Raw genomic sequence first — 24,407 nt, 5'->3', positions numbered from 1 at the left:
CTCCACTTCAAAAAAAAAAAAAATCCATCTTAGTAATAACATGCAGTCATCTGTGTCCTGGAACAAACAATATGGTTACGATTCATGAGGAAACTCTGTCAGAACGACGCGGCGCAACCTGACAGCTGAACTGATGACTGCTGAGTAAATATTGTCTGAAGTTAATGTTGTCTAACAGACTCAAACACGTGTACAGGCCGGCAGAGAAACGCACACGCGGGAAATCACAGTCCAATTACAGCACTTTTTATTTGGCACGCTGCGGTTTCACACGGTCCTCCTCTCGCTCCATCTGTCTTTCTCACTTTTTTTCCCCGACACCTTCCTCTTCCTTCCTTCCCACTTCTCTATTCGTCAGAGAAAATTAGAAATGCAGGAACACATTGTCGCAGTAGGCCGTTTCCGCCTCCTCTCACACCTCTGACACGGACAAGCATGGGCGACTTCAGCGCTGTGGCGAGAACTGGGCGACGTCTCACTCTGGACAAATTGATGTTTTAATCAAAATGACAAAATTGGCAAAGGAATAAACAAAACCTCAAAGGACAGACAAGTGTTTTTGCATATATTAACATGTATTTTCCATTACTGTCAATCATTTTTTAAAGCATAGAACATTTTAGATTAATTTCACACCTACCAGGCCGGGTTTAGTTTCTGTTTTATTTCAGTATGGTATAAAAATCCACTTACATAAACTAAAAGCTTGCTCTTCCTTTCCTTCTCATGGCATCAGTCTGACTCATTTTTGAAAAAAACAGGTAGAGCTCAAACACTTAGTGAATTAATCGATAAATTGATCGGCAAATAATCTGCAACTATTTTGATGTTTAAATCATTTATCAAGCAGAGATGTCAATGTTTCTCTGTATCATCTTCTCAAATGTGAGGATTTGCAGTTTTTCTCTGTTTTATAGCACCGTAAGCTGAATGTCTTTGGGATTTCCACTGTTGATGGCCATCTATTTATGGATGTTTGCAGACCAAACAATTTGACAGATTAACTGATAATTAAAATAACCTTTAGTTGCAGTCCTATAAACAAGAAATATTACATTTACACAATTTTATCAACATTTTTCCTCAATTAAGAAAATAATTTATTCAACTTAAAAGGTCCAGTGTGTAGGATTTAAGGGCGTCTGTCTGCAGAAATGGTATATATGACACATAGCTATGATTTCATTAGTTTATCATCTCCTGAAAATAAAACTTTTGTGTTTTTGTTACCTTAGAATGAGCTGTGTATATCTACATACGGAGCAGGTCATCCATGAAGTCTACCATGTTGTTCTACAGTAGCCTGGAATGGACAAATCAAAAACTGGCGACAGATAGAGCCATTCTCGTTTCCATGTCAGCCACCGTAATTCATCTACACGATTGGCACATGGGAGAAATTTCAGTTTTACAACCTCGTTGCTAGATGCCACAAAGTCATACACACTGGACCTTCACAATATTCATTGTCTGCAAGTCAAACGTCTGGGAAAAACTAATGAAGTAAGTACTAAACAATTAATTTCTTTGAGCTGTAACTAAATGACCGTACTGTGATGAAACACATTAATGCCCACCAGAGCCTTCAGCTATCAGACTCCTCTTCTGTGAAACCACCTTACTGTTTCAGTTCAGGAGGCAGACACCATCTCCACATTTAAGACTAGACTTAAGGCTTTCCTTTTTGATGAAGCTTATAGTTAGGGCTGGCTCAGGCTTGGCTTGGACCAGCCCCTAGTTAGGCTGACATAGGCCTGGTCTGCCGGGGGACATCCTATGATACACTGAGCCCCTGCTCTCCTTCTCTCTCTCTCAGTTTCTGAAAAGTTGATTCTTCTTCATTTGCTAACATTCATGTCCTGTTACTTCATGTCACTAACTCAGCTTCTTCTCCAGAGCCTTTGTGCAACACTGCCTCGCAGGTTCCCTCGAACTGCGGCTAAGCCTGGATCGTGTGTTGTGGTTGTGCTGTTGCCTGATGCCTACTGCTACTGCTATTATTATTAGCCATACTTATACTATAATTTTACACATACGATTACTATTGTCACATACATATACTATCATATATTAATATGTACTTACAACATACATGCTACCAAAATTACTATCATCATTATTATTATTTATTACTAAAATTTATGTTATTGTCGCGATTGTCATTAGTGTCTGCCCTACATCTCTTTGTCTCTGTCTCTCTTTCTGTATCATTTTGTCATATGGATTACTGTAAATTTATTATGTTGATCTGTTCTGTACACACGACATGTACTGCATGTCTGTCCGTCCTGAAAAAGGGATTCCTCCTCAGTTGCTCTTCCTGAGGTTTCTACCATTTTTTTCCCCCATTAAAGGGGTTTTTGGGGAGTTTTTCCTTATCCGCTGTGAGGGTCCAAAGGACAGAGGGATGTCGTATGCTGTAAAGCTATCCTACCAAATGTATACAAATCTGCATTTCATGGGGTCAAGTGGTTCAACACGCCATCGACTGTTTTGAATCAGCCCCGAACCTTGCAAGACCAGTGCTAACATAGAGTCAGCTGGTTGGGACTTACCAACATCATGAAATTTAAGAATGTAAACACGCTCTAATTAACTCCTGCCTCACACATCCTCACCCCCTCCTCGCCCCCCTTTTAGCATTTTTTAAAATTATGCAGTGGCCAGAGTCAGGCTCAGATTTGGGGGTGAAGTTACCTTAAGTGCTCTCCACATCCACATAAATCAAAAGTGCCTTTCTCCTCAAAGACCAGACTGTGTTAGTACATGCATATCGTCATGTTTAACAATGCACATCCATGTTCTGCATGTACAATGCATGAGCCGTCTTTCCTGTGGATGACTCATATCACAAGTCCACAGGGGGTAGTTGTGCCCTGCAGCAGGCCTGTGCTGTGCAGAAGAGGTGGAGGCTCCTCATCAGCCGGCCAGGCCTCCCGGTGGCATTACTCGGACTCTCTCTCTACTTGGTCGGGGGACTCTACAAATGATGGTGTCCAGGGGTCTGATTGCAGAACGAGAGAGGCAGGGCTGCAGCTGCTGCCACTGAAGTGTCAGCCATGATTGTTATCAGAGGGGTCCGCTGCTCATTTTGGCCTGTGTAAAGCCGCTGGCCAGCCATTCAGACGCCACTTGTCGCGTACACACACATACACAGAGCTCTCTCTCTCAAACACACACACACACACGCACGCGCGCGCACACACACACACACACACACACACACACACACACATCAAAGCCATACCTTGCCATAGTTTGTAGTCTTGATGAACCATTGTGTGAGCAGCTTCTGCTCCACCAGGGCGCCAGATCTCCAGGAGCGACCATTTTCATCCACCTGCTCATCAGCCAGCACTGTCTGATCAACAGGGTCCCAGTTCACCACAGCCTGGATAACACACACACACACACACACACACACACACACACACAGATAAAATGAAAAAGCAGAGCTTAGGAAGTAGCTTGGATTTAATAGACAGACTAAAAGCTTATTTCAAGGTCGTCCCATTTCATTAAACACAATCAAAAGGCCAAGAAGCTCTCCTCTTTTCAATTCATTCATTTTCCTCCAAGAGTAACGGGTGAGCTGCTTCAATCATTTCTGTAACTGTCAGCGACCTCAAACCTAAACCAATCATATTATTCCTTTCAAAAGAAAACCAGGATAAGCACTTTAGTGCAAAGGCCTTTCCTACCTCTTTCTGATATGCCAGTCCTGCTTCAAAGAGCTTGATGAACAGATACTGCGTCCACCTGTAGTAGTCTGGAAGGCAAGTGGTCACCTCCTGACAGGGACAGCCAGACTCATGTCAACAGTGTGTGGTTTGACACAAAAGAGAGCAAACCAAACCTACAAATCTCTGTTTGACACCCTTCAATTCCTACTCACCCTGTCCCAGTTGAAGCAAAGGCCGAGGCTGTCCAGCTGCTCCCGCATGGACTGGATATTACTGAGGAGACGGCACACAACAGCATATTAAGGTATGTATAAACAATGAATGCTCAGAAGAACAGATGAGATATTTAAGGTACCTTTTAGTCCACTCCTCTGGGTCGAGACCTCTCTCAATGGCTGCGTTTTCTGCTGGGAGTCCAAACGCATCCCAACCCATCGGATTCAGCACCTGTGAATGCAGGTAGGAGCTCTGTATTAGGGACTGATTGATTCATTTTATTTGATTAATTAAAATACAGTACACAAATGTGCATACAGTACTGAAATTCATCAGGATATCACAATATAGTCACGTGACTTAAAAGTGACTCCTAAAGTATACGATAAGAATGATGTGTATCTGATAGTAATATCGTATTTTTACACTAGACCTAATATACACCAAAATAAAAAAAAAAAAAAAAAAAAAAAATCAGTATTACACAGTTTTGTACAGCATTAAAAAGCCACTCAAATTCAAAGCCAGTCCAAACCTTACAATTTTGCTTGAAAGGATGTCTCACTACACTAACTTACTCAACATTCTGCTATTACAAACTATTTAGAGGACAGGTGAAATTGTTGTATAAACTACAATTTTATTTTATGTCAATTCATTAAACATGCTAGAAAAAACCCAGACATGCTCTGTTGACTGCGGATTAAACAAGTGGTTCCTAACTTTTTTCATTAAGGGACCCCACTTCTGTCACAGAGTAAACTGACAACTCCTGACTAAGGGGCGTATTTTGTGTGTTTTATTTCATACGAGTCCATACCCATTGGTAGCTTTGTCACCTTCTACCTATGCCAATCCTCAATGCCTATGTGCAGTTTCACATAGACTGACCACGTCAGTGAGTAGAAAAACGTGGGACAGACAGAATGACACACTGACAGTTTCCGTGATTATGTACAGCATACCATACCATGACTTAATCATACCAAAAATTAGGAAAAAAAACAAACATTCGTCCACAGGGGGAGCCACAGCGATCGGTTGCATTTTAGCCATTTTTAAGCATTTTTCTGTTGTTATAGCGCCACCCAGTTGCTAATTAGAGTTAAATTTCTCCAGTCACCTTGAGGCGTCCTGTTCTACATATCTACCAAGTTTAGTAAAAATCAATATGGCTGTTAGGCCTAGATAAGAAATTAGCTCTGTAGCGCCCCCATTTTGTTTGATGGGGTCAATAATGGAGGGGTCCCCTCAGATTATGTGTGGTCATATGCCTACAAAGTTGCGTGGTGATCGGTGAAACCCTTGAGATGTTATACACCTTTATGTGATGAGCCACGCCCTCCGCAATATTCATTGCCTTATAGAAGCTCAGTTTTAGTAAGTTTTCCAACTTTTGCCAAGAGGGAACTTTAGATATTGGTCCCTAGATTATGTTCACCAAGTTTCAGGCAGATCGGTCAAACTTCCTAGGAAGAGATCGATTTTAAGTGTTTTTCAAAAAATTCGAAATGGCAGAAAACCTGTATAACAGAAAGTTATGGGTTCTTGAGGCAAATTTGTTCCTCATGAGGAGAGGCATCTCTGTGCAAAGTTTCATGTCTCTACGACATACGGGGCATGAGATATGCCCATTCAAAGTTTGCAATTTCAATCGGTTGCTATAGCGCCCCCCTTTGGCCAATTGATGTAATATTGCTTCATTCGCATCCTCCCATGACCCTCTACCACTGTGCCAAATTTCACGTGGATTGGACAGACACACAGACAGCGTTTTCATCATTATATAGTAAGATTGTATTCAATACATTACAATAACAGTACAGCTGATAAACTGCACAATTAAGTCAAATAGAGAGCGCAATAACTGCATGAGGATGGTGTAAAACAAGCCTTTTGGATGATCTTTCAGCAGATATTTTAGCAACTCTTTATACAGTTCTTCGTCTGTATTATGTATTTTTTTGTTTTGTTTTGTTTTTACAATTACTCATACCTAATAGTGATTTTCCTCCCGTTTGCTGGGCCATTGTTTCATTAGCTCATTGGTTGTTTTATACTTCTTAAATGTAGGACGAGGCTGTTAAGCAGAGAGTGAAGGCTTTGTGAATACAGCTTGTATTCATCATTTTGCACTGTGAAGGTCAAACATCCAAGTGCAGAAAAAATCAGCAAAACTAATTTTTGAGTGGAGTTGCATTGCTTTACTTTATCAGATTTGTGATGAGAGGATTTATACTAACAGTGACAGTGAAAACAAAAATGTGTCATTGTAGGAGGTAATTTATTCTTCAAAATAGCACTGGGTTCCCCTAATTGCAGCCCATGCTGACCACTACATGATAATGTCTCTGTCGTGATCTCAACTCCATTACACGTCGTGCTTAATGCATGCAGTCCAACTGCAATTTTCATGTAACTGCAGTTGTTACATAACGTAAAAACAAGCTGAAAGGTAGGTTGCAAATCTGATGCAAATTACTTGGTGAGCTGTTTTACATGTAATTTCCTTGTCACAATCTACAGCCACTTTATCTCTTCATCTGCGTTCTCCTTCTATCCGTCTGTACCCTGTATCGACATCCCCATCTAACATACACCCTCCTTAACATGAATTTTTGTCATCTCAAGATGACGTCTATTTCACTCATCTCGTTTTCCTCTTCAGCGCTTTGGTTGTGTGTGTCTGCTCACCGAGAGGGAAATGAGATGAAAGCACAGGAGTGGAAGGCGTGAGTAAAGTAGAGGAGAAGCAGAAGAGTGACTGGGAGTCGAGGACTGGAGAGGATCATCGCACGGACTCTAACGGGTCTGATGTTTCAGACGAATTGGTATCCTTGGTAACTGCATGGGCCTCATTTGTAAAGCCGAGTGCTGGGTGGTATTAGGCTAAGAGCGCTCAGCACGTCAGACCACTGTGACTGCTCAGGAGGAATACAGGCACAGTGAGAGTGAGGCACAAGCCAGAGATAGCCTATGTAAATAGCATCCCTCATTAGGAGGGATACGCTACTACGTTGTTTATTCAGTGTAAATACTCCATTAAAGTGAGACAGTATTCATGAGGGGATGTTGCAGGGACCGGCTGTGATGGACAGGCTGCGTTATTGAGCTCAATTCTCAAAGTTCAAAGACAGCAGCAGAGGCAAATTATCTTTTCACTGCTGATAGCTTCAGCTCCACTTATACTTGTGTCCACACAAAGCGTGAATGCTAGTCCGACTCTCCAGCAACCTGTTATCATGGAGACTCCCAGTGCATTATAGAGCGTGAGTGACAGGACGCAGTAAAAGATGGACGTGGGAGTCAGTGTAGGCACATTTTATGACAGCCTGTCCACTGTGATGCGGAGCAAGTCAGTGCCAGGCTGAGACAGACATCAATCAGCTCCAAGCTCCTCGCGCTGACGACAACAGGGACAGGGAGTGTTTAGTGACTGATTTTGTGAATGTGAAGCCACTCTGCTACATGCAAGTGTCCACCCACGCAGTTCCAGCTAGAAGCTTCGCTCCATCTGTGGCAGCTTTGAAATGCAATTCCAGCATTTGTCCTTTTTCTCATCATACTAATCGGCTCTAACCAAACTCTGATAATTGCTCCAATATTCAACTATTATGTCTTCTTATGGAGCACGACTTCAGTTTTCATTTACAGCTATAGAGTGCATCGGGGATGACGTTTCTCTGTAGGCTGACGTGGAAGTTAGCATCCCACTGGTTCCCTCGTCAAAAAGCCTCTGGATTATTGCTGAAAATAATATCTGTGGCAAACTACTGAATTACTGAACCCTTAATGCAATTGCCACAGGTAAAAAGGTAACGTTAGGCTATAAAGAAACTATACTACGACCTAATGTTACCACCGTAACAAGACTGTAAAGCTGTGTTTGGCGTGGCTTGACATATTGGCGTTTTGTAGTCTCATTTAGCCACTTGTTAGCAACCGCCTTTTGTAAAACACAGACGCTTCAAAATTCATGAGTGGGATATTTACTGACATATTTTATTTCCTAAAACAAAATGTGAACATCCCCTAAGGTTGTATTAACCACAGACCTTATTTCAGGCATCTTCCCAAAAACCTGTTTAAAAAACCCACTGACTTCACAACAAGGAAAATGAGAGTGCTAAAATACTAACTCAGTTCCAGGTTTTACGACTCATTCCTGGGGCACTCTATAAAGGTTTATTTCATCCAACTGCGAAAGTCAGTTTTCATTTACAGTAGTGATAGTGGTATCTAGCCATGCAGATAGTTTTGGTTTAAAGGAATTGACATATGTAGGGGTGTAAGAAAATAGCCATACACTTCTTCCCTTAGTATCTTGAGTATCCCAGTATTATGTTTTGTGATACTGTCTGGTAGCAATTTTTAATTAACAGTTTATATACAAAGATTGGTGGCAGTGGTTCATTTTGTGTTGTGTTTAACCCCCCATCTGCTGGATAACAGTGATAGAATCTATCTTTGGCTATTTGACTCTCCAACGTAACAACATATTGCTAGTGTGTTAGGGACTGTGTTCATTACAAATGCAGATCACACTGTTCTTTTTTGCTCAGATTTTATGTATATGGTAGCGTGTCCTTCATACTACAACAGCTATCTTAAAATTACATTTATTTTTAAATGATCTTGCTTGCAGTATTGCGATCTATCGCGATATGGTAAACCATAACCCCTGTATTGCGATACAAAATCGGATCACCAGATTCCAATACACAGCTCCAACATTTTGGGGAATGTACCTATTTGCTTTTGTGTCAACAGTTTGATGAGAAGATTGATACCACTGTCATGTCCGTATGGTAAATACGTAGTTAGCAACTGGTTAGCTTAGCAAAAAGACTGGAAACAGCAAGCCTGACTTTGGCAACTATTAGTGACAGATTTGGTTACCTTTGGACAGAGCCAAGATAACTGTTTCTCCATTTAGTCTGTATATTTAGTTTAGTTTAGTTCATTTAAGTAAGTTTCTAACTTACACAACTAAGGACAAACCAAAGCATGTTAAGATAAGCTAACTGTCTCTTGGCTTCAGCTTTAACTTTATTGTACAGACGTGGAAGTGGTAAAAATCTCTTAATCTATCTTGCAGCAAGAAAGCAAATAAATGTATTTCCCAAAACACCCAACAACTTCCATATATATATATATATATATATATATATATATATATAAATACTGAAAAAAGAATATATTGATTTTTATGCTCTGGTGAAGGTTGAATAGACCAAAAGCTCAACAATTAAGTGAAAGATCTGGACTCATCAATGTTTTCAGCACCATGCCGAGACTGAGTCGGGTGGAGCGGTAGCTATTCTACATCATCAAAGTCTGAGGGGAAAAAAAATGTCTGAAAAAATTAGGTTTCTGTTTCTACACCAAAACAATGGAGGTAAATGATTTTTTTTTGTCCTTTTCACAAGAATGAAAAACAGCAACATGAAACAGCAATGAGTATCCAATACTCAATACAATCTACAGACTGAGATGTCTTCAGCTTTCATTGGTTCTACCTCTTCGGTATTAAAAAGAAGAACTTGTGTACTTGTGTTTTGTGCCTTTCCGGCACCTAGCGGAGCCTAACAGAGCTGTGGACACTTTAATCCCTTGAACTACTTCACTTAACAGAAATACATATTCTGCCATGAAATACATACTGTCATGTTTCCATAAGCAACTCAATCACCTCCAGCTCCACTGATGAGATTTTGGTCACAATCTGTTAATTTGATGTCGAACAACAGGAACATTGAGTCTGGGCATAAAATGCTCATATTTTATGACACCAAAAGGAGAGTTTCACACATGAAATACCCATTAAAAGCCTGAAAATGGCTTTAGGGTGTGACAATTGACAGGGTGCGCCTTCCCTAATTAACTAGTGAATAGAGTCGGCTGTGTGCATGCAGCGGAACAAGGTTCGCTCTCTGACAGATGCTGAGAGAAAGTACACTCCTGGGCAGGAAGTAACTGCTAGTCATGTGAAACCTTATTTCTGTTCGGGGAGAGAGACAGAAGGGAAGAAATCCACCAGGAAAAGAAAAAGGAGAGGTTTGTCATACACCGGTTTCTCATCAGAGTAAAGACATGGATGGATGACGTGAGGAACAAACCGATGAAATGAACATAGGTTGTCAACGTCATGTCAGAGGGGGTGTGGTGTGAGCTGTTTACTGGACTCAAACTGAGTGCTAAATATCGACTGTAAGGCTTTGATTTAAAACAGTCGAGTATGGATTTTACCTTGCCCTTACCTTAAATGCAGCAGGTTTAAAACATCCTTTTCCCCCAACTGTCAATTTATAAGAACTAACAAAACTTGCTTTGAAAATATACTGTGCAGTATTTTCAGTGAGAGTGAAAGTAAAAGACAGCCCTAGATTCACTCTCATTTGGCATTTCGCCTCGTTTTATTTGCGTTTTATGTTTCGGTGCTATGTCTCTCGGATGCTTGCTGCTTACAGTCTGGCACCCGGTTTCTACCTTTTAAAAAAGCCCTGACCTCACCTGAGAGCTGTGGGGTCACATGCACAGAAGAGTCCTGAACACAGATGATAAGATGAAAATAAGAATGTGCAGGAAGAGGGCGAAGTCTGCAGATAAATACACCACCACACACATCCAGTGGGTCATAGGTGATGATTGGGAGGGGCTGCATCTGTATGAGACAATACATTCGTTTTCAGGGAAATTCCTGCATAGTTCATCTTTAAGTTGACTCTGTAGCTTCATATTCATCGGGTTCTTTTTTTAAGAAAAATAGCCCCAAGGTGTCATAAATTCTTTGTATCTGACAGATGAACATGGAAACATGTAAGCTTCCTAACAACACCCAAAAGTAGTTTCAATGTTTTTACCCATCAACATAAAAGGATGTCACATCTAACAATACTGAGGTCGTAGCAACAAACATGTTCATAAGAGAACAAATGGAGTGTCAACTTATTAAAACAATTTTAACGATGAGCTAAAGGGTTAGCAAAATAATCAAGCTGCACTATTAAGTTCTCTTAGAGCAAAACACACAAAGTGCAAATGTGCACTGTACTAGCAGAAATCAATACAGTGAAGTAGCATTCAAGTACAAGTGCAACAAGCACAGAAAAATCTAATTACATGCTCCCAGAACAGTGTAAACTTTGGCCATGTAATTGAAAGATAGTGGCGCCAGGAGATATTATTATGCTACTAATGGTACTTATGTTCTGCTTGCACAGTGTACAGCATGTAGTGTGCTAACTATAGCATTAATATGAGTAAGGAGATATGCGGCATCACAGTTCAGCGGGAATGTAAACAGAGGCTCCAGCAGTGTAAACAGAGCTGATATTAATGATATTCTTCATCAACTGTTGTATACACGGAGTGAGGTAGAGCAGGAAACAGATCAGCTTTCAGTGTGAAAGCAGATATCAGACAGTCAATACTGTATAATGTAATACAGAGATCTCCATTATCTCTGAATGAAACACTCACTGTTCCCGCACAGAATGGCTGTGTACCAGTAATATCATGGGAACGGCCAAAATCTAATCATTCTCAAACCATTAACCCAGGCAGGAAAGCGGATGTCTCACCATTATGGTGGTTTGCTTTAGAAAATATGCTCCGCAAAGTGTCTCTGAGGATGACACATCCTTTGTGATTTTTGGGAATAAAAACTGAACGTCTGAGTGAAAACAGAGACAGTCAAGCCACAGAAAAGGACTTGTGGTGAGAGGCAGATAATGAACAATAAAGCAAACCAAGGCATAACTTAAAACTTAAAAGTTTTGAGCCATAATTGGCTTATTCTTAACGGGAAGCTACCTACTGTGAGAAGTTGCACATGTTCAAGAACAGATGACTCAGTATTCGAGAGGATATACAACTCTTTGCTTTACGTGGAAACAGACGACATTCAACTTCTCTCCCCCTGGTGTTTAAAAGTGGTATTACTGTTGGCATTGCTGTTGCTAAGACAACCAGATCGCTTTCCATTTTCCTCAGAGCCTAGCAATGGGGCTCTTTTTCTTTTGCCAGGTCGAGTTTCCACAGTTACTTTGTTTTTTTTTCACCCTCAGCCATTTCCTCTACTGGGGATCACAACTGCAAAGAACTCACATTGATACTCTTTGGTAACTGGGGATAATTACTGATAACTACCGGGGAAAACAAAAGCCCTATCCTCTTCCTGTTTTGGTTGCACAGTGGTAGGTGCACAGTGGTAGGTGGCTGTCTGCCACTGGGAGATCACTCCCAGCGATTGCAAAGTGAAAGAGAGGCTTATCTATAGGTTATCTATACAACACATTCTCACTCCCCAACTGTTTAAGTACGGACACTTAGTCAATGGCCCTACACATCAAAATATGACGCTCTAGGTACCCTTCCTGTACCCTGGAAATCCAGAGTTCTCGCGAGAGCACAATTTAAATTTGCTCAGCGAGTCACTCTGGCAATCAGTAATGATGCTCATTATCTATGCCCATGAAACCAAGCTGCACCAATCACATTGGTGTATGTGATATAGGCGGGCCAGAGGCGAGCTGAACAGATGACGACAGCGCTGCAACGACGAAGTCCGGAATCAGTCAGTAAACATTGCAAGATGGCTACGGATGAACACCAGTTGTTTGAAACGGCTTTGGCCACTACAATGAACGAGTTAGACTTGGCCTTTTCTCTAAAAGAGGAACAGAAGACGGCGCTCGAGTCTTTCCTTTGCAAGAAGGACGTTTTTGTTGTTTTGCCGACCGGATACGCAGTATCTGATATTTACAAATGCATGCTTGGTGCCACCCCTCAAGTTGGGCCATTTTCATTACTCATGGCCAGACCCTAAATCTTTCTAGATTTGGGTGTGGATTTCCAGGCTACCCTTCCTGTGTCAGTTTTGGACGTTCAGGGACAGCATGTCAATTTACGCACCTTAAATGCAATGCTTCTATTTTAAAATTCACTTCCTTCCTCACAGGAAATGTACAGTTTCTGCTCATCAATGCATATAGTCTCTTTCCAAAATGAAAATTAGTTGACAACTTTGTTTTTAGGTTAACTTCCTTAGGCTTAAGCAACAAAAGCACATGGTTCGTTTCAGAAAAAAAAAACAACCCATCATGGTTTGGCTTCAAATAAGTACATTTGTTATACTAGCGCACTATGTTGTTAGACCATGGATGCTATAAATTCGAATAACAATTCAATGAAAGTAGTTATAATTAATTTTATATGCAACGGTAGTAGTGGGAAACCATCCATTTTATGTTGGGGTAAGCAGATGAAAGAAAACCAGATTTTTGATATTAAAAATTTTGAAAAGGTGTCAAATTGACCCGAGGACAACAGGACGGTTAAAATAACTGTAATGACTATTGGTTTCAGACGGGACCCAAACAGCAGTCTCCAGGTGAAAGTCTGGAGTTTGTCTGACCAATCCACCTCCACTCCCACCCACCCTAAGTGGACTTTCTCGCTCTTTATACTATGGCAGTTGCTCAGAGTGTCAAAAATGATACCACCCAGTGCGTCTCATAATGCTGCTAAAGGGTGCCTCTGTACGTCGATATTTGATGCCGAGGGCCACCGACCAAGTGCCGGTATTTGACAAGCTCAGAGTGAGACTGGGTTGATCTAAACAAGTGTCATTACTCTAAAGTTATTAAATTGTGCAATGGACATTTACCTCACATTGCCTGACATTTACCTGATAAATTAAAGCAAAAACAATTTCCATTTAGAAACTGGAAATAACTCCTAAGGCCCAGACACACCAAACAGACATAAAAGAACTAATGGCGACCAAAGTCAATCGTTGCATCCGTTCATGTTACTCCGTCACCCCAGGGAGGGTGTCCGCTGAGGTGATGAACACACACAGATACAGGAGAAAAGGACATTTTGACATAATGTAGGAGAAACACCTTTTCAAGATGAGATTTGTTTCATCTGAAAACAACTGATACTGGTTTCTTAAGGCCCAGACTACCAAACTGACATCAAACAACAAGTGGTAATGGAGGCCAACTGTTGCGTCGCCTCACGTGGCCTGTGTCTCTGCCAAAAAGTTGTACTTGAACACATCGCACAGACAACAGCTGACGGCTCAACAAGCACGTACGTTCTGCGCCTGTGTGAGAGGATCTAACTCTCCACACCAGCAGATCATGGCAGTGGTCTGTATTCGTCATTTAAAAAGGGAAACCGTAAGACCGTCTTGACGCTAAACTTAGCCAGATGGCACACTAATAACAATCCAATATTGGCAGCGTATCTAGCATGTGCTAGTAAACAAACCAAACCATCAAGGAATATTTCTGCTTAAGGGCTAAATGGCAAAAGAAAAACAATCTTACTTTATGTATGTTTATTTTAATCTCACTCCCTCTTGACTTGAGCTGTTTGTTTACTTTCCTCACTTTCGTTTCTCTTTCTTGCAACTGAGCTGAACTGCCGATCAGAGTGATTTTACTCATTGATAGACTCTACCGTTGCCAATGCCAATTTAATTTGCTGAAAAAAAGCAGACAAAGGCCAATGGGGGCCAACGGTGCGGAACACACTGGGGCAACTAGGGTAACAGATGCTCAACGACAGCCCAACACTGACCGATGTCCAACCATCTGCTTGGTGTGTCAAGGCCTTTAAACTTGTGATATCACTGGTTAAAAATCTCCATAGACAATGGATGGGAAATTAAATCTGTTGATCCATAATAGATCTGTTAGTTCTTTTACCCAAATAAGGTGCAAGAGCTCCACTTAGCATATCATTGCTCTTTTGATTTTTCATGTTACATTAAAGTATTATCATACATTCAACATTTTGTTTTCACCCCGGTTTTCGGAAAGAGGGCTGAGTGAATCAGTAAATGCTTTTAACCTTCAACCTTTGCTCTTATGAGAGGAGGCTATTTGTAACTTGATGAATATTTACAGTAGTTTAAAGGCTTTTTGCACAGCAGGCAGTTGGGCAAACTAATTATCATTTATCTCTTGTGATTTTACCTGTGTAACCTCTGAGGCACTTTGGGTTGCCTTTGGGTATGAAATGTGCAGTATAAATAAATTTGCCTTGCCTTGTAACAATAATGATGGCTCTGTTATATTCCAGTGTCCCAGTAAAGCATGACAGTGTGACAGTTTGCCAGCATGCACAATACCAGGAGCCTGAAACTGAAGCAGCTAAATGGAATTCAGCCATCATTGATTTGATCATTTACACCTGTTGTTTTTCTGCGATACATCAAACTGTCTTCCATCTAAAAGGCCTCTACCTCAAGGACTTTCCTTTCTAAGCTCCTTTAGTTAAAAAACTTTCAAGGCTTATTGTGTGTTGAGTGTTTTGGCCTTGCTTGTTTCTTGGAGGATAGTAAGAAACTACAAAAACACATTTACTAAAAGCAGAAATACCTGATGGCCTCTCATTCTCTGGAAGTGGCCGATTGTGTCGCTGATGGTATACACTCGCACGTGACCCATGTGCAGTCTGCCCGATGGGTACGGAAACATGGAGAGGACGTAAAACTTCTTCCTGTTGGAACTCTGGGAAAACAAATATTGTACAGAGCTGTAAGAATACCCTGTGGCATATGTGGAAAACTTGATTTTAATCTTGAGAGAATGTAATAACAGGGCTGGCGTTTTCTCCATCATCATCATCAGTCTGGCTTTTGAATGAGTCTTGTATAAAAGATGCTGCATTAACCTGACGGGGTCAGGACAGGAATAATAACTCATCACATACAGAGTGAGAGAGCACTCGGTGACTTCTGTGTTACCGTATGAGGCTCTAACAGTGTCTGATTATGGTGTCAGAACACGAAATGAGGCAGCGCTGATTATGGATGGTTTACAGTCACAACACTGTTACCACGGAAACACAGTAAGTACTGGCTACACCCAGCTATACGTGATTACAGGAAACCTGAGTCATGAATTTTTCAATAAATTAATTAGGGACCAGGGCTGTCATGAATGCATTTAATCACTGTCAGCCGGTCCCAGACAGCCGCACGGTCAGACCATTAGGATATATAATCAGCTCCGGGACTGAGATGAGCTGCACGGGCCAGAGCCAGTAATAGCTGGGAATCATGTGAAAGGATGCTAAACGACCTATTAATCAATAAATCTTAGAGAAAAGGCTAAAGGTGTTTTCAATGTAAACATATACAGATATTTCAATATTTCTTTTCACTCAATCGACAGCACTGACAGTTGTTTATATAGAATGAGTGAAGTCACAAAAGGTCAGATGAAAAGGCAAGCTCTTCTGAAAACTTACTGCATTCACAATAGGTTAATGGTTTTGAGTCTTATCCTGGTTTTCATCATATTTTGTCATCATAAATTATAGCCTTTTTACACTGAACATGAGAAACCTGGTTATTCATATCTCTGGACACAAGCAGGTATCTGATCATCTGTGCGCAGATGTGTTTTGATTCCTCAACATGTCAGCCACTTATTTCTGCATCTTAATAGCTGCCAGAAGAAGTAATCTGCAACAATTTTGATGATTTAATAATCACTTGAGTCAATTTCTATTGGCAGATATAGTGAGGTGAAGTCTCTCTCCTTCTGGTGTGCAACCGTGGGACCTTACTTCGGAACAAATATCTATGGTAGGTAACACAGAGAGTGTTGCCATAAATTATACATACAATGTCTGTAAATTCAAAAGATAATTTTGCAAGTCAAGAAAGTTGCATTTTGTCGTAAAACGGATTGCAAGGGTACGTCACACCGTGTGGGACAGGGCCTCCATCTTGTGAGGTACACACTCTGATTTCTCTACCACCAAAGTGTATGCACTCAGTCCAAAAACAAGATAGTTTACAATGTCCGGGTATGTCAGAGGAGTTAGTGCATCAGGGTCTGTGATCCAGTTTTGATATGCCAAGTCATATGGATCTGTGTTGTTCAACATGATTAGTTTGTTCAAATACTGTTGCTTGACCACCGTAGAAGTCACAGAAAACACAATATGATCCTCACAAGATGGCGTCCCCGTCTTATAAAAATTTAGCACAACGTGACTTCAACTTTACTTTCTCTACTATTAAAATTCGTTATTAGAAAGACTACACAAGTCGTAGGTGACGCCATACCTTTCTCTCTCTTGACAAAGCTACGATGTCTGTGTGTTTCACACCAGCAAGTACTCCCATGAGCAATGGGTTTTACTTGTTCTTCCCTTCCCGGCTCAACAAAAGACCAGGGTTTGCTAGATTAAAAAGCATACGTTAGGACAGCATTATATTTTGACATGGAACACAGCAAAATTACATTGCTTGCTAGCTGGTGTTGGTGGCGCACATTGTGTGGGTCAACGATTTCACACAAAACTAAATGGTAGCCTACTACCACAAATTGCAACTTTCTCGACTTGCACAATTATGTTTTAAACTGACAAACATACGTGTAATTCAAGGCACAATTCAAACAGGATGGAAAACGTATTTGTCTCTTGCTGTTAACTACCATACATATTTTTCTATTAAAGTCCAGTGGGAACACTAAAAGGGGTGGGACTTCACCCATCTATTGCCAAACATTTGTTAGTTACAGCTTCTCAAATATGAGGATTTGCTGCTTTTCAAATCATCGAAAATATCTTTTGGATTAAGATAACACATTCGAAGAGCTTTCTTGAGCTCTGTTAATTTGTGATGGGCATTTTTTCCTGACACTGAATAAACCATACAATTAGTTGATTTTTTCTATTACTGACTCATCACTCCATTATGTGGATGGGCGACACACCTGCAAAAGTGAGAATGATTGTGAATATGGATAAGTTCATCATGACAGAGTTTTATATGGATTATCATGACATCACCAAGCTAAAGACTGTAGGACAAATAAAGGCTTTCTTACCTCCTCTAACACATCCTTCCTCCACTGTGCCATAATTCGTGGGTGCCACCATTCTTCCACTCGGCGTCGGGTCTCTGTTTTATAGTCCTTCTCCCACACTCCTGTCTCACTGAACAGGGTGCGGGTGCTGGGGGACAGGAGGCGGGCTACCGGGCTCAGGAGAGCATCCCTGATTTGGCCAAACCGGGCAACACCCATCGGATACAGAGCCAGCCTTCTCACCGACACCTGCATGGTTCTGTCACCTAAGACAAGGAGGCAGATGGGCAGTCAGGGTCGCAGTGGTGGTGTTAAGTAAAACAAATAATCGAGAGTTTACTGTATTCCTGGACGATGTGGCTGAAATGAATACTACACTATTAATAAGAATGTTTTTCCCAAACATGATATGTAAAAATTCAGATAAGATAGACGTATAAAATGATCTAACACAGGGGTCTTCAACGGTTTTCAGGATGAGGACCCCTTGGCCCAAAGACAGACAGCAGGGACCCCTACTATGTATATTTTTAAAGAAAGAGTTGCTAGGTGTGTTAGCCTCACCCTCTGCACTTTCAGTGGTGGTTTCTACGGTGGATGGTGTGTGAGACCCTAGGGGTCACGGACCCCTGTTGAAGACCAAGGATCTAACAGATGCACTGCCGAATCGATTAGTCAATTAATTAATCATCAGAAAATAAATTGCCAAGTATTTTAATAATTGATGTGTCGTTTATGTAGCAAAATTTCCAAACATTTGATGGTTTCAGCTCCTCAAACGTGAGGATTTGCTGCTTATCTATTGGATTTTGGGCTGTTGGTCCAAAGAAAACCCAAACAAGTACTTTAGTCAAAGCTCACTGTTTGCTAGAATCTTACATATTTAAATCATCATTTCACATGTTTTACACGACAACTTAAACAACTCAGTTTTTCAGTATCTGGTCACAATTTTCTCTGAATTATTAATTTAAAAAGGTACACTATGCAGGATTGTCGGTTACTGATTATAAACACACTTGCTAGCAAAAGTAAAAGCCAGCTCCAGATTCACTTTGGTACGATATTTCAACTCGCTCTATTTGCATTTTTTTGGCAGTGTCTTTTGGATACCTGCTGTTTACAGTTTGGCACCTGGTCGCTACCTTTTAAAAAAAGCCCCTACTTCACCCGAGCGCTGTGGGGGTACATGCCCATAAACATCCGAATCACAGAAAACAAGAAGAAAATGGGAAAGTACAGGCAGAGGGCAGAGTCTCTGCAGACAAAATAAACCACCACACACTTGTAGTGGGTCATAAGTGATGACTAAGAAGGATTGCCTGTGTGAGTCATAACATCATTTTTAGCAAACTTTTGCATAGTTTACCTTTAAACCACAGACCTGTGTGAATTTGAAAATGAAAACATAAAACATGAAAACATGATCAACACGATACAAATCCTACCTCTGTTGCCTTACTCAGACCACACCCACCTTCGAACTCGGCCTTCAATTTAATCTGAACAACACATCTGTAAGTTTCGTGACTGCATCTTGTATGGTTGTGATGCAGACAGACAGACAGACAAACAGACAGACTCACAAGGTAAAAACAATACCAGCCGTTGTAATGTTGTCACACCTGGTAATTATATAATACTGAATCATCATCCACCACTAAGGTACTGTATTTCCTGTTTTGCAGCACAGCTGGGCCGCTGTGATTCACCATTATCACTTCGTAGCTTCCTGTCAGAATCTTTAAACTTCACAGATACATTTTGTTTTCCTGCTCCTACAAGATTCTGCACCAAAAAAAACATTTATACAAGTCAATGCTCGGGTGAGAACACAGTGCTGTTTCTCACACTGTTACGTAAAGGTCGCATACGGTCACTTTGTGATATAATAGGCATAGAAAAGTTAATCCAACATTTTATCCACAGAAATGCTTCCCCATGGGATCATAATGATCATCCAGAGTGGCTCTGTATGCAGTGCTCCCAACAAGCTGACACTACTTCAACATCAACACATTCGTGTTCATACGTTTCCAGACGTTTTGAGTCTATGGGACTGAGCAGTACATCTGAGTCCACTTGTTGAGAACAGAGTGAGTGATAGCTCTGCAGCTCTCCACGTGATTTCCTTTCACATTCTGCGTTCTTTGCACCACGTCACTCACACAACAGCATGACTTTGTGAAAGAAGAGGTTTAGTCAGCGTGATGTGATTATGCTCTGCTCTGGATCGGCTGTTCTTATTAAACTGCCTGCCTGCTCAGATGTGAGAATGACACTTTTCAATCAACTGATTTACAGTAATTCACTGACTCCTCTGCTTTGAAACTACCCCACAGTTTTATACGCTTTTCTTTATGTTACAGGATGTTAGCTGCTCTAATAGCCTCAGGACGTCACCTTGATGGAAGCTCCTGCTTCCAGAGTAATGTTTGCAATCACTTGTGGGAAGAAAGGATGAAATCCTGCGCTACAGGCGTCATTTGTGGGTAATACAGTTCTCATTTTAGTCCTACAATTAACAACAACACATCTATTGTGGGCTTCCCTGTGGCTTAATATGGGTCAGACAGTCAACTGTATGTAAGAAAAAATTATTTGACCTAAATTTGTCTTCTAAGCAACACAGGGAGAGAGAGGCAGTTTCCAAGGTAACCTGAGATGTCTGTACAGTCTCTGCCTCCTTGGCAGCAGAGGACAACTGCTGCTAACCTGACCTGTCAAGAGAATATTTTCACAGCAGTGACGCATCTGGATCTCAGACAGCGAGACCTTTATAGCTGCTGAGTGGAAGGAGACGTAATCTGCGCCCCCTGAAACCAGAGATAAAGATGGAAATGAGGTAAATAAAAATTAGGACGGTTTATCTGAAGTTGTGGAGAACTGGTTGAAAAGGTTATTCTATTCTATCTGGTGTTAATGATGTGATGAAAATACAAGATTAGAGAGGAGAAAGGGCTCAGTGCAGGGGTGGGGAAATGAGTGTAAATTATTAAGAGAGTGACCTGCATGGTTAAATAAAAAGATTTTTATTATTTTCACTAGCAGAGGACACAATTTCAATTTGAATGAAAAGAGTGTCACTCAAAACTTTATGTCTCCACATCAGTTCGTCAGAATCTGACCAGCCTGAAGGATTTACCGACCAGGGTGGACGGATCTTTAGGGGATAACTAATTAGTGTAAAACCAGCAAAAAGTGCTCTCTCCTATCCACCACCCACCTTTCTTGTGGGAATGTGTTTTTTCACCAAATACTCTCGAGTATAACCTAAGCATCACAGCAGCCAACGCTCCTCCCTCAGGCTGAGGCTGGGAGAGCCGAGCACTCAAGGTTGTGTGCATCTCTGAAGGTGCAAGTGAGTGGGCTGAGGCGAGAGACTGAGAAAATGTTTCTATGGTGACTGGGCTCATCCGTTCGGGCGTCTCCTGTAACTTCTGCAAACAACAAGCTGCTTCACTAAAACAGAGGAAGACAGCTTCATCTGAACATCTGTACTCTTATCGGCCATGTCTATGGCCTGGTGTCAAACTTCAATACTTTTTGGTACACAAACGAAATGTTTAAAAAACAGGCCTGCACTGACAGCTGGAATCAATGCCTGGTCAAATTACTGGTGTTGCTAAACTAATTCTTGAGATTTAAATTAGAATTTTGCTCTTTTTAGACTGTTTTTATTCAGGTAAAACTTTTGTATGGTTGCTTTGCATGAAGTGAACTGATAAACTGTATTTAGTTAAATAGAAAAAAGGGATTTGGAGACAGTGATGATATTACAGCAATGTGCTGTTATATCAATAACATGATATGTGAATACTGTCTGGGATTTTAGTTATTTTGATATTGTGAAAGAGCTTAAATGCTGCTTCTTATGCTCTTAAAGACTAATTTAGTTAAGTTCTTATCTGAGTGAAGGTGAAATTAGTCATAAATACCTGCTTGGTCACAATATCTATATTACAAACAGTCCTGTGTCCATTTTTGATAAGTTGATCTAGGGCTGGGCGGTATACCGGTTTGTACCGAAAACCGGTATTTATTTTCGTTATGATATGAATTTTTCATATACCGCAATACCGATGAAAAGCCCAAACAACGTCCGGAACGTGCACGGTGGGAAAGTGTTTCAGCGGGGACCCATTTCACCGATGCACACCACAGGTGCGCTTGAGCAGGCGAGAGTGAGAGCATACAGAAACGTTCAGAGGCGAGAATAGCTGCCGGGCAGAGTCCTGAAAGTGAAGCAACTGTACACGATGACCCAGAAGAACTCATACCAAAAAGAGCAGTGTTTCCCCTATATGCAACTAACAGTAGCGCACCGACGTTTACAATTCTCCTCTGCCCTCTGTATCGCGCACGGCGGAGTTTCGCCCCGATGCGCACACACCCACACCCACACACACACACACATAGACAAAGTGCACACACACAGGTGAGCACACTAGAGCACGGCTCGGGCCGCATTTTCCTGACCGAAGACAACCCGTCCCGAGTCCGAGACAGTTTAATAGATAATAAAATAATTATCAGTTGCAGACCTAAGGAACACAGCATGAAAGCACCAATAGTCACCTATTTGGGACAAGACCAGACGAGACCAGACCAGACAGGACAAGACCGGACAAGACAAGACAAGATGGAACAAGACAAGACAAGACGAGACGGGACAGGACAAGACAAGACAAGATATGACGAGACGAGACAAGACACGACAAGACAAGATAGGACAAGACGGGACAAGACAAGACAAGATAGGACGAGACGAGAGGACAGGACAGGACAGGACAAGACAAGACAAGACAAGACAAGACAAGATGGGACAAGACGAGACGAGACGAGACGAGACAAGACAAGACGGGACAAAACCAGACAAGACAAGACAAGATGGGACAAGACCAGACAAGACAAGACAAGACAAGATGAGATAAGACGGGACGAGACGAGACAAGACGGGACAAGACAAGACAAGACAAGACAAGACAAGACAAGATGGAACGAGACCACATTAAACAAGATGGGACAAGACGAGACAAGAAAAGACAAGACGAGATAAGACGGGATGAGATGAGACAAGACAGGACAAGACACGACAAGACAAGATGGGACGAGACGGGACAAGACAAGACAAGATGGGACGAGACGAGACGAGACAAGAAGCAAATCCAGAATGTATACAAAATACGCAACGCCAAAATCAGGTTAACAGTAGGATAGAGATAGACCAATAGACAGATACTTTTTTAATCCTGAGGGAAAGTTAGGCACCCAGTAGCTTATTACACAACACATACAAAAACACTGATACACAAAGGGACAGAGAATATAAGAATATAAGAATAAAAACACAAAAACGTACAACAGTGAAATAATAGTCCAGCCCCAGGACTACAGAGAGCTGTTACTGCAGCAGATATGCTCATGGTAATGATGGTTGTGCATGTAGGTGGTTGACAGTGCAGGTAGTGTAATGTAATGTAATGTAATTAAAGTGTAATAGCAGTGCAGGAATAATAAATATTATGCTACTTGTATGAGCTTTATTGTAGGCAACTGGACTTGCTTGAGTTCAGCTGCCTACAATACAGCACTTAGAAGTACCTTGACCTGGATGACTGAGAATCTTCACCAACAATACAATGCTATGATGATATAAGATACAAATTGGGGTTGTATGTCCTTGATATGTATGTACAGTATCAAATCTGAGGTACAAGTGCTATAACAGTACAAAATATTGGTACATTTGGCTTTCTCAAAGTAGTACAGCTCCTCTTTCACAGTTAACAACCAGGACTGGTCACTTTGTTCAGTCAAACATTATAATACTGTAAATGTTGTCTGGATAAATTGTTGAGGAAACAGATAACAGGTGAGTTTTATTTTAAATGTCGGTTGGTTTAAAGGTTAAACATAGTGTAGGCTACGTGAACCCCAATTAAATGTAGCGGAGATTTAACTTCTCAACACGCTCATATGACATACAGAGAAACCATATTTATAAAGTACCCCTGATGCCAGCAGGACGAGCATGACGTTCATTCACATTATAAAAATATCCTCCGGGTCTACAGATAAAAGTTAAACCTCCTATTACCAACAGAGCTGTTTATACTAACAGAGCAGGTTGTTAGTGTCGTATCTGTAGTGAAGCTCTGTCTGTCTGCTGGTAACGTTAGCTCTCACATGAACATGAAACACAGGAGCTACATTTGACATAAAAACCTCACTTTAAAGGTTCTTACCGTTTTATTTCCGGGTCCTTTGTTTAAGCGTTATGGTCGTGGTTAAATAAATCCAGTAGTCCATGTTATGAATGTCATACTCAGCTTTTAAATAAGATGTGAATGACCTGTTCCCCTGGATCACGACTTCGCTGTAGGCGCCGCCATCTTGGATTTGAATCAACTTTATCAACACGTTGTGCGTCGACAACGACATAACAATGTCGTGAAAAAAAATATCTTTTTACAAATATATCAAATCAAATCAAGTTTATTTATATGGCACATTTGAAAACAACCACAGTTGACCAAAGTGCTGTACAAATTAAAAGGGTGACACACAAATAAGCCTATATTATAGCATGTACACAAATATAAAACAGAATTACACCGGTAAGAAAAATTGTACGTAAAAAGATTATAAAATACTAAAATAT

At 41.0% G+C, this 24,407-nt stretch overlaps 1 protein-coding gene across 1 annotated transcript in view; it reads right to left on the bottom strand.

Moving 5' to 3' along the window:
- lars2 (leucyl-tRNA synthetase 2, mitochondrial) overlaps positions 1 to 24,130 on the bottom strand; it is a 48,131-nt gene extending 24,001 nt beyond the window's left edge. The window contains exons 1-7 of the mRNA XM_049584116.1: positions 23,992 to 24,130; positions 17,765 to 18,009; positions 15,296 to 15,427; positions 4,039 to 4,130; positions 3,896 to 3,956; positions 3,702 to 3,791; positions 3,248 to 3,391 (exon numbers count right to left, since the gene is read on the bottom strand). Of these exons, the coding sequence (XP_049440073.1) occupies positions 3,248 to 3,391; positions 3,702 to 3,791; positions 3,896 to 3,956; positions 4,039 to 4,130; positions 15,296 to 15,427; positions 17,765 to 17,998 (753 nt within the window). The 5' untranslated portion in view covers positions 17,999 to 18,009; positions 23,992 to 24,130. The remainder of the gene's footprint in view (positions 1 to 3,247; positions 3,392 to 3,701; positions 3,792 to 3,895; positions 3,957 to 4,038; positions 4,131 to 15,295; positions 15,428 to 17,764; positions 18,010 to 23,991) is intronic.
- Between the last annotated feature and the right edge of the window lie 277 nt (positions 24,131 to 24,407).

This window comes from Epinephelus fuscoguttatus, linkage group LG8, assembly GCF_011397635.1.
Source record: "Epinephelus fuscoguttatus linkage group LG8, E.fuscoguttatus.final_Chr_v1".
NCBI classification, from domain to species: domain Eukaryota; kingdom Metazoa; phylum Chordata; class Actinopteri; order Perciformes; family Serranidae; genus Epinephelus; species Epinephelus fuscoguttatus.
Note: the sequence above shows the minus strand (reverse complement) of the source record. Positions and strands in the feature narration are given on the sequence as shown.